This window comes from Micrasema longulum, unplaced genomic scaffold (genome assembly GCF_059751315.1).
Source record: "Micrasema longulum isolate JH-2025_06_02 unplaced genomic scaffold, ASM5975131v1 h1tg000728l, whole genome shotgun sequence".
Lineage (NCBI taxonomy): Eukaryota > Metazoa > Arthropoda > Insecta > Trichoptera > Brachycentridae > Micrasema > Micrasema longulum.
The window spans coordinates 229,179-243,026 of NW_028277923.1; the positions used below are offsets into that span (position 1 = coordinate 229,179).

General features: G+C 32.6%; 1 protein-coding gene across 1 annotated transcript in view; it reads right to left on the reverse strand.

The window, feature by feature from the left end:
- amon (prohormone processing protease amontillado) overlaps positions 1-12,912 on the reverse strand; it is a 103,866-nt gene extending 90,954 nt beyond the window's left edge. Inside the window, exon 1 of the mRNA XM_088230066.1 lies at positions 12,718-12,912. Within this exon, the coding sequence (XP_088086192.1) occupies positions 12,718-12,882 (165 nt within the window). The 5' untranslated portion in view covers positions 12,883-12,912. The remainder of the gene's footprint in view (positions 1-12,717) is intronic.
- Positions 12,913-13,848: the final 936 nt, after the last annotated feature.

Genomic DNA, 13,848 nt, shown 5'->3' on the forward strand with positions numbered 1-13,848 from the left:
CTGCACAACATCATTATACTTACAGTGGAATATTTTTTTAATGAAATGAACAAAGATAATAAAAAGTACAGCCAGGAATACAATATATTTAAGAAAGAAGTGAAAAGTTACATCTATAATTATTATTTATGTAACACTGATTAAAAACCTCGTTTGTATTTTTTTTGTAATTTATATATGTTATCCCAAAAACATTATTAATTAAATAAAATAAACTATTGTAAGACGTCACTTCCCATTATGTACACAAGAATTGTTTATTTCTTTTACGTAATGGGAAACGTTAATGTAAATATATGTATAAATGTAAAAAATTGTATTTAGTTGTATTGTTGTATTTTTATTTGTTATTAATAAAAATAAAAATATATATCTAGATGAAGAGGAAGAAGTAAATGAAGCTTCTCAGATTGGAAAGCTGCGTTTGCAATAAAAGTTACAAAAATATGTATTATGTTATGATAATACTAAAATTATCGTTCGGTACAAAACTTGAATGCTTGGAATAATAGCGCACGTGCACAGAGCTTTTCATTAAAATCTCAAATTAATTCAAGTGACCATTTTGAATAAATTTCCTGTTCATTTTAATTAAATATTTATTTTACAAACTATTACCTTCCCAGAGCATTTGTTCCAAAGGTTTTCTTGTTTACTTAGGCTGAAATTTCGCTGAAGTGATTTGATTAATATGCTAATATTATTCTTCCCTCATATTTTATTATTTAACGAGTACAATACAGCGAGATAACCGTTAATTTGTCAACTTTAGCAGTGCCAGGTAGTATATTTTATAAATTAAAGTTCTCGGTTACAAATTATGACAAATAATAAGCATAATGAAGCGTACCAAAAAATACACAGAATTCTAAAATGGATTATTGTATAAGAAAAATAATTGTATAATGAGTTGTCAGAAAGTATTAGAATGAAAGGAATATTAATGAATTTAAGAAGGATGTGTCAAGTTTGATGTAGTCAATTGAAAGTTTTCCGCAGGTACTTATCTACTTATTTTTACATAAACGGCATGAATGGTCTTCAACATATACATTGAACATAATTTTATAGAAAAAATATACATTTGTAAATACATCATGAATATGATAAAATTGTATAACTATAACAATAGAAACAAATAAGTAACCAAAAATATTAACGAAATTTATACATAAATATAAAAAAGCAAAAAAGAAATACATTTTTAAACATAGACAAACGTTTAAGAATTAAAATGCAAACAAAAAAATTTAGACTAATTTAATTAAGTCCAGAACCAAATAAATCAGCCTTATCCTCATACTGATTACCATATCTGTGGAGCCTACGGATAGGCGAGTGCATGAGGTAGTTGGTCCTAGAACTTGCAGAACAAAAAAGAGATCTGTGGAGGGTATGTCAACCAGGGGTGGTATTCCTAACCGCTCTCGCGGCCGTAGAAAACGCTTTGAAAACACGTGAATTTTGTATGTAAATACGCGAGATAAATGGTTTCTTTACGGCCGCGAGATCATTTGGCATACCAGGTACACGAAACACACTAACTCTAGCAAATCTGGACAGTCAATGAATGAATTGATCACTTTCAATTAGACAATAAAGTGAATTGATTGGTGTGATATTTTTAAAACGCAAAGATCCATAATAAAATCAACTTTTTCAATTTTTGCGTGGTTCAAAGATATATCATCATCATCATCATCGTCGTCATCATCATCATCAATGCGTAGCAGCCCGCTGTAGGCCCTGGCCTCCCCAGAATATGTCTCCATCCCTCCCTGCACCCTGCGGCTCTCCTCCAGTTTGTCAGGCCATCAATAGGTCTCATGTCACTTTTCACATCATCCAACCATCTTTCTACCTCTACTTAATCCGCCTTCCGGAGCAGTATTAAGAATTTCACTGGGGGTACGATCCTCATTTATTCAGTGGACATAGCCCAACCATTGTAATCTCATCTTGTAAGTACCGACTACGGGGAAATGACATGATGATAGTGGTAGAAGTGGTAGTATTAGTAGTAGTGATTTATATATTGAGTTTTTCTACTGACATTTCTTGGTGGAACTGCATTTTAATTATAATAATAAAAATACTTCATAGTTTTATTCCACTTTTATTTGTAATTATTTTATAATTTTTTTACCAGAGACCGGGTTTCGTCGTGACCGACATCGTCAGACTGATGGGAGACTAAACAAATTTCTATGTTATATACAAGTGCAAGCAGGGGTTGTAAATCATGATTTTACATAATTATGTAAATAAAAGAATTTAAATTAAAATAATTTAAGTATAAGGTAATAACAATTATAAGAATACAAGTTTTGTTTGAATATATATAAAAAAAACTGGTGTAAAATATATAATTTTATGAAGTTTTACAATGAAAATGTATTTGAATTACATGTATTTAAATTTAATCAAAACTATAACAGGGGCCGCTGGTTGGTAGTTCCATTGACAGCTATGTCTCCGGGCCCGGGGGGTAATTAAGTGATTCTCTGAAAGTAAAAATTCCCGGCAGTTAATTCTTATCGATTAGTTTCATTGTTTGTATTTTAATGGATACAATGTCGGTCACGACGAAACCCGGTCACTGGTAAAAAAATTATAAAATAATTATAAATAAAAGTGGAATAAAACTATAAATTATTTTTATTATTATAAGTAGTGATTTATATACAGGGCTTCGAAGTTGGGAAATTAAAAAATAATTATAATAATGATCTAATCAGACGTTATTAAATTTATAAAATTACTTTAATGGACATGGGGTATTGTGATACAAGTAAACACAGTTTTTGCTACCATTCGTGTTTGCAATATGGTAATGACGATACACGATAATCTGATGCCTTAGAAGTAGGTACCGCCCACCGTCGAGCATAGACAACAAACACGACAGGTTTTATAGAAATATAAAAGTTACATAAAAGGTACTGAGAACTCTTTACAACTCCTTGGTGCGAAGTAGACTCGAAAGTGGCTCGATGATTTGGAGGCCAAATGAATTGAAGTACTCTCTTATGATAGAGAAAATCCAAAAGAAGTTTCTGAGATATCTCTACATGAGACAGTGTGGGTGTTATCCTTGGCTTTACCCGACTGAGTTTCTCCAGGGTATGCTTGGCTACAACAGTTTAGATACTAGAAGGAATGTGTATTTGACTACACATTTTTATCGATTGTTGCGTGGTATTGTCGATAATCCTGAGATTATAATGAGCATTCTTTTTAATTTTTTTTATTCATATTTTTCGCTTACAAACTATAATTAATAATAAAAATAATGTGACCTCACTTGGGTTTCCCGTGCCGAGGACATTTAACAATATACATTTTTGAAATTACATTTGAGAATAAACAAAGATAATTAACAAATATACAGACAGTTTTAAAAACAAGGTATTTATGTACATCTATATTATTTATATTACAAAAGACACAATGAAAATAACAAAAACCTAACAAAAGCTATACTTCTACCTAGCTCAACTATCCATTTTTTGTAGCCTTTTTAAACATTTTCTCGTTACTAATTGTTTTAATAGATAGTGGAAGTAGGTTATAAATTTTAATTGAATTATACTCAAAATCCCTTTTCCAAAAGTTGTCATTAAACAGGACCAACCTGCCGATGGTTATGCCTGTTGGAAGGACTACCGCTATACTGAACAAAATCGCTCTGGATATTGATCTGTTCCATGCATCCGAAGGGGTTTTCCGGAGCAGGATTCTCTTACTACTTTGACATGAGCTCTTTCATATATTTTTTTTCTTTTTTATAATATGTACGTATTGAATGTATGTTTGTAATGTATATGTAATATTTAAATAAATGAATTGAATTGAATTGAATGAATGACTGAAGAGGTTACCTTAAGCTGGTCTTTAATCACTCCAAAAAAAAAGGATGGTCTGCGTCATTCCGTCCACACGGAACGTCAGCAACGGGAAGAAAGGGAACGTCCACAGACACGACGCGCCCTGTCATAACACGTACCGGCGGACATCATGGAAGGTGCAGGTGAAAACGCACCCAAGAGTTGAACTGCGTAGTACACGTGGACATCAACCGAGGGTCATAGCAAAGCACGGCTTGCTGCAATAGTTCACCAGGGGACTCGGGAGAGTTCGTAGATTGGGTTAACAATTGACGGAAAATGGGTGAATTGCGGAATACTTTTGCCTGAGGTGTTGACGCACTTTTTTCTGAGCGTGAAACGATTATTACTTATTGACCCCACTACACTGTAGACAATGCGTATCTATATATGCAATACTCACATCACGACACTCGAGGAAATTTCTTAAAAAACACAGTAATTACTTTAAAATATAAATTTCTCCAAAAAGTCAATGGAGTATGAACTCGTCGATTTCGTCGGACAAACTCGGACTTCCACACGGTGTTTCTCAAGAAAACATCCTTTGAGAAGTGTGTGGGCACTGGTTCCTGAAGGATTATATGAAGTCAAGCTATAAAAAAGTAAGTCATTGTTTGTAACAAGTTAAAGCCGGAAATATTAGCAAAATACGCTAAAAAACTACTGGAGTGATCAACACGTGTAATCAAGGCCTTTGCAACTGGTGACCATAATCTGAGATGTTTGTTTGTCCAGAAATTGCAATGTATAACGGAACGTTATTAAAGAAACACTTGTACTGATTTCAAATGGATTTTAGCCATACTAAGGTGCTTCATAATATATATTACTTTAAAAACAGGTAGGTTTGTGATAATGTAATATAGTTTTTAAAAATTGTAAGACAAATTGGCAACCCAGAGGATCAGTCACGTTGAGTTGCAATTGGTTACCAATACAACTCCATGTCCTCCATATAATTTGCCAAACTGAAAAGGGCAGTGAAAATCGCGATATTTGAAATTGAAAACTTCAAAAGAGTACATAACCACTTACCGACTTTTCAATGTCCACCGGTTTCGAAACGTACCCGTCTCTTTATCAGGACACCAACTAAACCAACACGGAGAACCCACTTTACACCTTCACCATAGTTGTTGCACAAAAATTAAAAAAACAGCATTCGATTTGAAACCACACGCTTTAAGTAGGCAACCCTTACATTCACTAATTTGGTTATGAAAATGTTTGATGTTGGAGAAAAAGTTTAAAAAAGAGCGGGGGATGAAAGGAGGGACGTGAGTTTAATAGGTATAATTTACTACAATAGAACATCGTATAATGGGCTATATTAAAAGGTTGTTCGATTATTGATCAAAGGTAAAGGTGTATTGTGGGTTTTCCATGTTGGTTTAATTGATATCCTGCCGAAGAGACGGGTGCGTCTGAAAACCAGTAGGTATCGATTGAATAACATTTAGTATTTTTTTTTAATATAAATTATTTATTGACAATTTTCGATGGCATTCCATTGCAATGATGTAATAACGCATATAAGTTACTTATTAAAAATGCTTGGTACACTTCCACTTATTTGTCCGACCAAGTGAGTGAAGTTCGTTCGAGTAAAATGTTTTACCGTAAAGTTAATGCATTAAATATTAATGATATTTCAAAGATTAACTCGTTTATTAACAAAAAAACAGTACTTTTTTGTATGAGTAAAACCGATAGGAAGACCCACGGTCCTTAAATCGGTTTCAGGTATGTGGAGAAATGTGCTTTCACTGTAAACAATCGTCCTATTTTAGAGCTCTGTGTTTGAAGTTTACAGTATGAAAATCCGTTCACCATTTTGAATAACCTTGTTGCATAGGAACAGCGATATGAAGCGATGTCACAAAGTCTCTACAATTCACCCCGACGCCGACGCCGACGCAGCCTTTCGTGCCCATGGAGACAATACGGAGAAAATCCCTTACATACTATGAATTCATCGTCTGATACGTATTGTGCCGTCGTCAGCCACAGTAGACCAAAGCTTTAGAAAATGAAAACGGAAAACGTTTTAAGAAAGATTTCAAGGGAGCATTCAGAATTCTTCAGATGTAAATAATATGACGAGTTGAGAGGGAAACGCAATTTTATGTTTTTGCGGCGAATCGGATTTCAAGTTGACAGAACTTATATTTTATTCCGAATATCTTTGACATCAAATCAGATTTTACTGTTTGACTGTAAAATATTAGGCGTCTGAAAGATTTGAGTATTATTAAAAGTTTTTTAAAGTGAGTTATTACTTTACTTTTTTTCACGCCCAGTGGGCATTTACAACGACGATATTTACTTTATGATAGTGTAACGTAATTATTTGTGGCTATAACATATAATTCTGAACTTCCCTACTTTTGTAAAATAACACACTATCTGAACCACATTAGATATCTGAAATACATTGGGATCATTACAAGTGTTCCTTTGATCATTTTCCGTTTTACGTTAAGATTTTGCAACAAACAAGTATCTCATATTACGAACGCAAGTTACAAAGTCCTTGAATCTCTCTAAAAACAGCTTGTACCTACCAAACCTCTTTGTTCTTATTGTTATTGTGTTATATTTATTTACATAACCTTTTTTGTATGCACTCGTAAAACAGGTCTGGATCGACAGTTCTAGAAAGATCTCACCCCTGATGATAAAAGAGTTTATCATGCCGGCGCGGCAGTAGGTATTATTTAAGTGCAGAAGAAGTAAAATACAAAAAGTCAAAGTAATTTTAACAGCATTCGAATAATGTAAGTTATTTTTATTTTTTCGTACAAATGAAATATGTAATGTAATGTGATACGTAAAGTATTATGCCATTTTTTTTATTTTGATTTTATCGCCGTAAGAATTGTTAATGGAAAAACTAATATAAGGAAAACGAAATACTTATATTGTTCATTTTTTCACATTCTCCCGGCTCATGCAAATGAATTAAATATTTCATTGAATAAGGTTCATACCTTATTTATCTCTTCGTTTATTTTTTACACTCTTTTGCATATTTAAAAAAAAACATCGTTTAATATTTTGCTTTATATTTATTTACTTATTTATTTATTAATATTTTTTCCAATATAAACTATAATTAATAATTAAAAAAATGTGGTCTCACAGAGGTTATCCGTGCCAAAGACACTTAACAATATACTTCATTTAAAATATTTTTACATTTGAGAATAAACCAAGAAGACTAACTTAATAAACAGAGATAATTAACAAAATGTTCAGACAGTTTTAAACACTACGTATTTATGTTTATAATTAATTTATGTATATCTTTATTATTTATATTACAAAACGCACAATGAAAGAACAAAAACTTAACATAATTTATTCATTTGTAGAGCAGTTGATTCAATATTGATTTGGGCGAATGAGACAATCCATTTTACTTCTACTTTTCTTCCATATAATATAATTATTAATTTTGTGAATATGTTTAATAATTACTTTAAAAATGAAAATTGACGTTTTTATGATTTTAAGATATAAATAATGTTCTTTGTATCCCGGAGCTGTGTAAATACGTGATTATATAACCACGCGTTGTGTCCCGGTCCCGTGTTTTAACGTGATTTACCAGCTATTCAAAAAAGTGCGATTTATTGACATCTAGTGACTTTAATTAGTACTTTTTCGCTGCTGGTAAACTTCGTGAAAACACGGGACCGGGGACACAACGCGTGGTTACTATAATCACTTATTTACACAGCTCCGGGATACGAAGCACAAAAAAAGGAGTGAGACGCTGTAGGTATATGTGCGAACATTGCAATGTGGCTTTCCATAAAGGCCAATGTTGGCAAAACTGTCATACAAAAATGACTTATAAATGACTTTAAAATAAATATGAAAAGTAATAATTGATTTAACCAAGTATTTTCATAATTATGGCACGTTTAAGAAACCCTTCACAAAGCATGAAATTTCACAAAAATGGGCCGGGCACAGGGTAAATTCTATGTGTATTCACCCGGTGCGCAAAGTATTTATTATTTTGTTTATTTACAATGTTTCGATACTTACTCACTTATAATAGGAATCGCTCCAACAAACATCAGCAAAAATGTAACAGCGGACACCTAGGGACACAGATCCATGACCCTAGACGCCCTCTTTACGACCATTGAATGGCTCATCTGAGACTGGAATCGAGAAGGAATTTCCTTAAAGTCACAAGTGTCTTTGAGATCTCGCAGAAAAACGCAGAGAGGATCTGTGGAGAGAAGAACTCGGCGTCAAGCTCTGGATAGTGCCATCCGAAAGCAGAAACACCGCCTACCTTTTGGAGTTCCCTACCTGAAAAGCTCTCAGAAGACTAAGGGTAGTGGTGACTAGGTGCAAATACAATCAACAGAGGTGGGATTTTATGGAGAGCGATGACACAAGCTGGGGTTGTAGAGAGGGCAGGATGATCCTCATCTGCTGCGGTGTCCACAAATGCAGCTAACTTGTGAACTTTACGTTTACTTTTTGTGCTGTTACATGTTCACTTAATTGCCATACTTACTAGTTCTTTGCTCGATGTATTATTATTGTGTTTTTTAAAAAATATTTTTATTGTTAACTTTTTAAAATCATTCTTATGTTGTTGAAATTCCACTTGTCAGTGCGTTTTGTTGCTACAATACTTTTTGGGATGTTAGCTATCATGTTATATCTATCATATTTTGTAAATGTTATCAACTATCAAATATCTAAATTTAGTAAATGGGGTCTAGAATTTCAACCGTCCATGCGCTCAGTAGCTGCAAGACTTGTTGCTATCTTACTTCTATTATTATAAATTTGTTTTTTATTTCGTTTTTAAAATATCACTTAAACTTTAAACTTCACTGTTAAATAAAAAAATGTAAATAGGGTCTAAATTTCTTACTGTCCATGCGCTCTGTAGCTGCAAGACGTGCTGTTACCTAGCTTCTATATATCATAATTGAAGACGAGAAACTAGAATTCTAACCGTCCATGCGCTCTGTAGCTGCAGGACGTGCTGGGATATTTATTTATTGTACAGCGCCCTTGAGGTGATTTTCACAAAAATGGAACTATATAAATTATCCAAACATATATATATATAAGGTAATATCTATCGCTGCACATTGGAGTGGTTGAGTATGAAGTCCGGACCCAATAAGTAAAATCAAACTCCATTTAAACCATATAAAAATATCAAATCAAAACTATAAACTTCATTTATTTTTATATCGTTTTTCAAAACTTTAAACAAAATTTCAACATAAATCAAGTTATGAGTTACTAAAAATATTTTCGTAGATCTAAAATTTCTTCCAACAAAATCATTGTAACACTAACAACATCATTTATGGTTTACCTGTTTCAAACAATCAAAACTTTATTTTGAATAACATAAACTAAATTATCACTAGAGATCTAGGTGAGCGTATGAAAATGAAAACCTGAATATTCCAGCAATCCTTTATCCTCGAAGTTTTGTCCATACAAAGTTTACTCCACCAAACCACTTGTTACTAACAAACAAAATTATATTCAACCCAAAAACTTTTCAGAATATATACTACATCATTGTTAGCTGTCTCTGCTGTCTATTGTAAGAGTCTGGTTGAGAAAAGAAATTTGAATTTGTTTATGGGTAAAACACGACTGTTCAAATGTTTGTACACGGCTGAAATTTATTGCAACAGAGAGGGAAAGCATTTTTGAAAAGGAAATATGAAAGTCTATGCATATACAGAGCTTATGCCTAGACTTTGTCTAGTAGGTGAAATAATTCAGCCAAATGAATCTCACCTACATCAATGAAGATTTCACCTCTTTACTTCACATAAGTGAAGAGATGGAAAGGAGGAGGAGATGGATGTTGAGGAAATGTGAATATTCAAACATAGGCAGAATGGTGATTGTAACACAGTGTGTAAAGTGGTTACTTGAACCAGGCAATATATATGAATAAAATAGGTGTACATAAATTGAATATAAATTTAAATACGTAGTGTTTAAAACTTTCTGAACTTTTTGTTGATTATCTCTATATATTAAGTCTTCTTTGTTTATTCTCACATGTAAAAATGTTTTAAAAAGTATATTGTTAAGTGTCCTCGGCATGGGTAACCCCAGTGAGGTCACATTATTTTATTATTAATCTTTGTTTATAATGGAAAAAAAAATGAATAAATAAATAAATAACAGGTAATAAGCCATGTACATGCCTAGACCTCCATATTCCCTTTTCAAAATCGTACCCCTCTCCGTTCCAATAAATTTCAAAAAATATTTAAGCAAAATAAATTCTTAACTCGATTTTCCTTTTCTAATTGTGAGTTATTTACAACTCACTGAAAATGTCCCTCAAAATAAAATATTTGAGTAAATTCTAAGAAAGCAAATATTTTTTTTTCTTATATTAAAAAAAATAAGACTGATAAAATAAATAGAATATAATTCATTAGTTAAGTATATCTTGATAAAGAAGTTTGTGTAGCTTTGAAACCGGTCGGCAGAAAAAAAAAGTGATTCAAAATAATGTTGTTTTTATTAATTTTAGTATATTTTCTAATTTATCTTTATTTATTTTTTTAACCCGCTATGCCTCTATTTAGAGGCATTTAAACGGGTGGGATAGAGGAGATATGGAAGAAGGTAATGAAAAATACTTTAAGGCACCTCTACACAGACAAGTCCCTGATAGCCCATCATCTGAATTATACATATATGATATTCCGTACCCATAATTTTGCAACCTTCGTCTTCGTAATGATAAATGACCCCAGAAGAGCGATCGTTTTATAATAATTCATTGTGTCGGGCGCCATTGTGCGCCCAGTATTGTAAAAATAATCTGCTAAATACACGAAGCACAGTGACGTCACATTCCATTGTTGGGGTCCAAAGGTCGCCATGTTGCGAGAAAGGTAAGGCCTGAAAATAAAAGTTAAACACGAAGGGAATTTGTAGCTTGAAGCTTTTGTTGTAGCCCAACCTTGTTCCTTTGAAACCGTTTCAATTGCTCGAAGAAAATAGCTTATGTTTTTCACTTATGAGAAGCTGTCTGCTCGTCTGGAAAAACAGGGTTGCCAAAAATGAGAAATTCGCACTTTTCTAAAATTTTAATTTTATTGCGTCAAATTTTAATGATGTTCGTAATTAACTTACACATTTTCTTTGAAGACAACAGCTAGAGGCGCAATGCAGAAGCCTGGGTGCAGATCTTCGCGACATCCCAGCGGTGATGGGTAATAAAGAACTCACACGACAGGTAGTATCATACATGATCAATATAGTGCAGGCAATTGGTAAAACAAACCAATGTAGGAAACAAAATGCCGAACACTTTTTCTCCTGAAGAGTTTTCAGTGGTTTCTGAAAAGTTCCTGATAAGCCCACATTAGAATATCCTTCCTGATCAGTTTTTGCTATTTATTTATTTTATTTATACTTTTAAATGTGCTAATACTTTTAAACAATGGTTTGTATTCTTTTTTATACAGAATAATGTTCCCTCCCTGGGGTGTCCCGTGCCGAGGGAAGCATTTTACAAAATGTGAAACATGCCTAAGATTAGCTATTTAACAAAATTAACAAAATAATAACAATAAAAAAAACGTTATTAAACCAATTAACCTTATTATAATTAACATAATAAACAATAAAAAACAAAAATATTCATAAAAAACATAACCAATTTATATAGACTAATTTAAAAAAATCATTAACAGTGCGTACATTTTACATATTTGGCTTGATCCACTCATCGATCCGTGCGCAACCCACCTCCACTATCCATTTCTTAATAGCAATTTTATATTGTGAGAACTTACTAATTGTCCTTATGGATAATGGAAGTAGATTGTACACTTTAACCGAATAGGTTAATCCTCTTTGACCGAAGGTTGTATTAATTTTTTTTTTTTTTGCAGCATCAATGTGGAGTATCTAGTAACTCTTGTATTTGTAACGGAAGTTTAGCTAAAATAAAGTAATAAAATAGCAGAAAAACCCTTTTTATGAAATATAAACCTTATATATTATGAGCAAGGTAAAAAATAATGCAACTCCCATAAAAAAATCTTATTTCCTACGTGTCCGGGCGGATAAAGAACACATTTTTGTGTGTGAAATATAACTGGAATCCTAGACGAGTGTTTTTGACTCAATTGCTACTACTCTCTAAAGGAAATCGAGTGGGAATAAGTCCGCCTCGTAGTGTAGTGGTTGGCGCATTGGCCTACCATACGCGAGGTCCCGATTTCGATTCCTGGGAAGGATGACTAGCACCTCGAGCGTAAGACTCGCCAGATCTCCATGTAACAGATAAGTAATATACGCTGCATTTGGTGTTCGAATGCGCTGCACTATGAACACACAAGTGCGGATAGGAACATGATGATCATAATGGTTGACATACAAAAAACATGTTTTTTTCTATTTTTACCAACCACATCAATAGTCTTCATAAAGTTAAAAATCACGCAACTCCATTAAAACCGTGTAAGAAAGCCTCAACTTTTGACTCGAAATGACACAAATTTAGCTATCCGGAACACTACTTCCATTAATTAATAAATTACAACAGTGATACTAAAAGTGAAATTACGTTTATTAATTTAAATACATACCTTCTAATAACTTACAAAATGATAAATTAAACCATAAACGCGTTTGTCTAATATTAATGTAAATGAAAATGAAATCAAGTTAGAGTAGGGTGGGGTTCGAACCTCGGACATCTGATCCGAGTCTGATCTGAGTCCGCAACACTAGCCACGGGACCACAACCCGATTCAAATAAAATATTAGTAAAAAAAATGTTCGGCCTTACCTCAGGGTCCCTCTTGAGTAACCTCATGTGCGATAAGCTCCTTCGTGTGCGAGCGTGAGGAAGGGCTCGGTGAGCGAAATGAAACTCCGAGTCGGAACTGAGAACCTGCAAGAAAAAAAAAACTATTAATAAACTTTTCTGCTCACACAAATTTAATATACACATTTGGTCATTATATTCACAATTACAATACGCGTTACTCAAGGAATCTTCACGTGTCTAAGTTTCGCTCAACAAAGTTCGGCAGTAGGTCCTTGGAAAATATTGGCTGTTCCGAATATAATAAACTGCCCGATGAGCTAAAACACGAAAAATTGAATGAAAAATCCAGAAGTGTCACATTTAAAAAATATTACTTAATTTTTTTTGATAGAGATAATTATTAATTTAATTTATATAGATGGTGTAAAATATTGTTTTTTTTTATGTTTCTTATACAATAATGTTTTCTTACTATTTCGGATGTATTAACTATGCATGTATGATATTATGTATTGTCAAAAAAATATTTTTTTTTATGTACGGTCCCAAATGAGTTTCTTTAATCACTCCTGGGAGTATAATATGTACTTTTTGTATTATATGTTTTATTAGTAATAAAAAATAATTAAATAAAAAAATATGTTTTTTTTTTCAATAAAGATTCCATTGTTGAGAATATGGAGATCTAGGCAATTACAGAGCTTATGATTTGTCATCGGTCATGCACTATTTTTTTTACGAATTATCGTTAGTATTGAATAGTCTCTAAGTCTCGAAAAGCCTCGAAAATTCGAGACTTGGTTTCCGAGTCTCGAAACTCAAATTTGTGTCGAGACTGGAAACTCTAATAAACACCAGAAAAATTAAACCCGTGTCTTAACGACCATGAAAATCTAAAAAGAGATTTGTCTGGAAAGTTTTCTTTGAATTTTTATGTAACTGACCTCTAATAAAAATTATTAAATAATTCATTTAAAAAAATACAATCGTTATTTTAAAATTTATAAATATACCAAATTGAACGGCGAAAATATCCTGTTTAAATATTTCCCGCACAAAAATACAAATTGTACCGCACAATACTAAATTAACCCGAATTTACGAATTCAATTATGAAATTTCTTTTGTTATGTATTACAAAAGATTTTA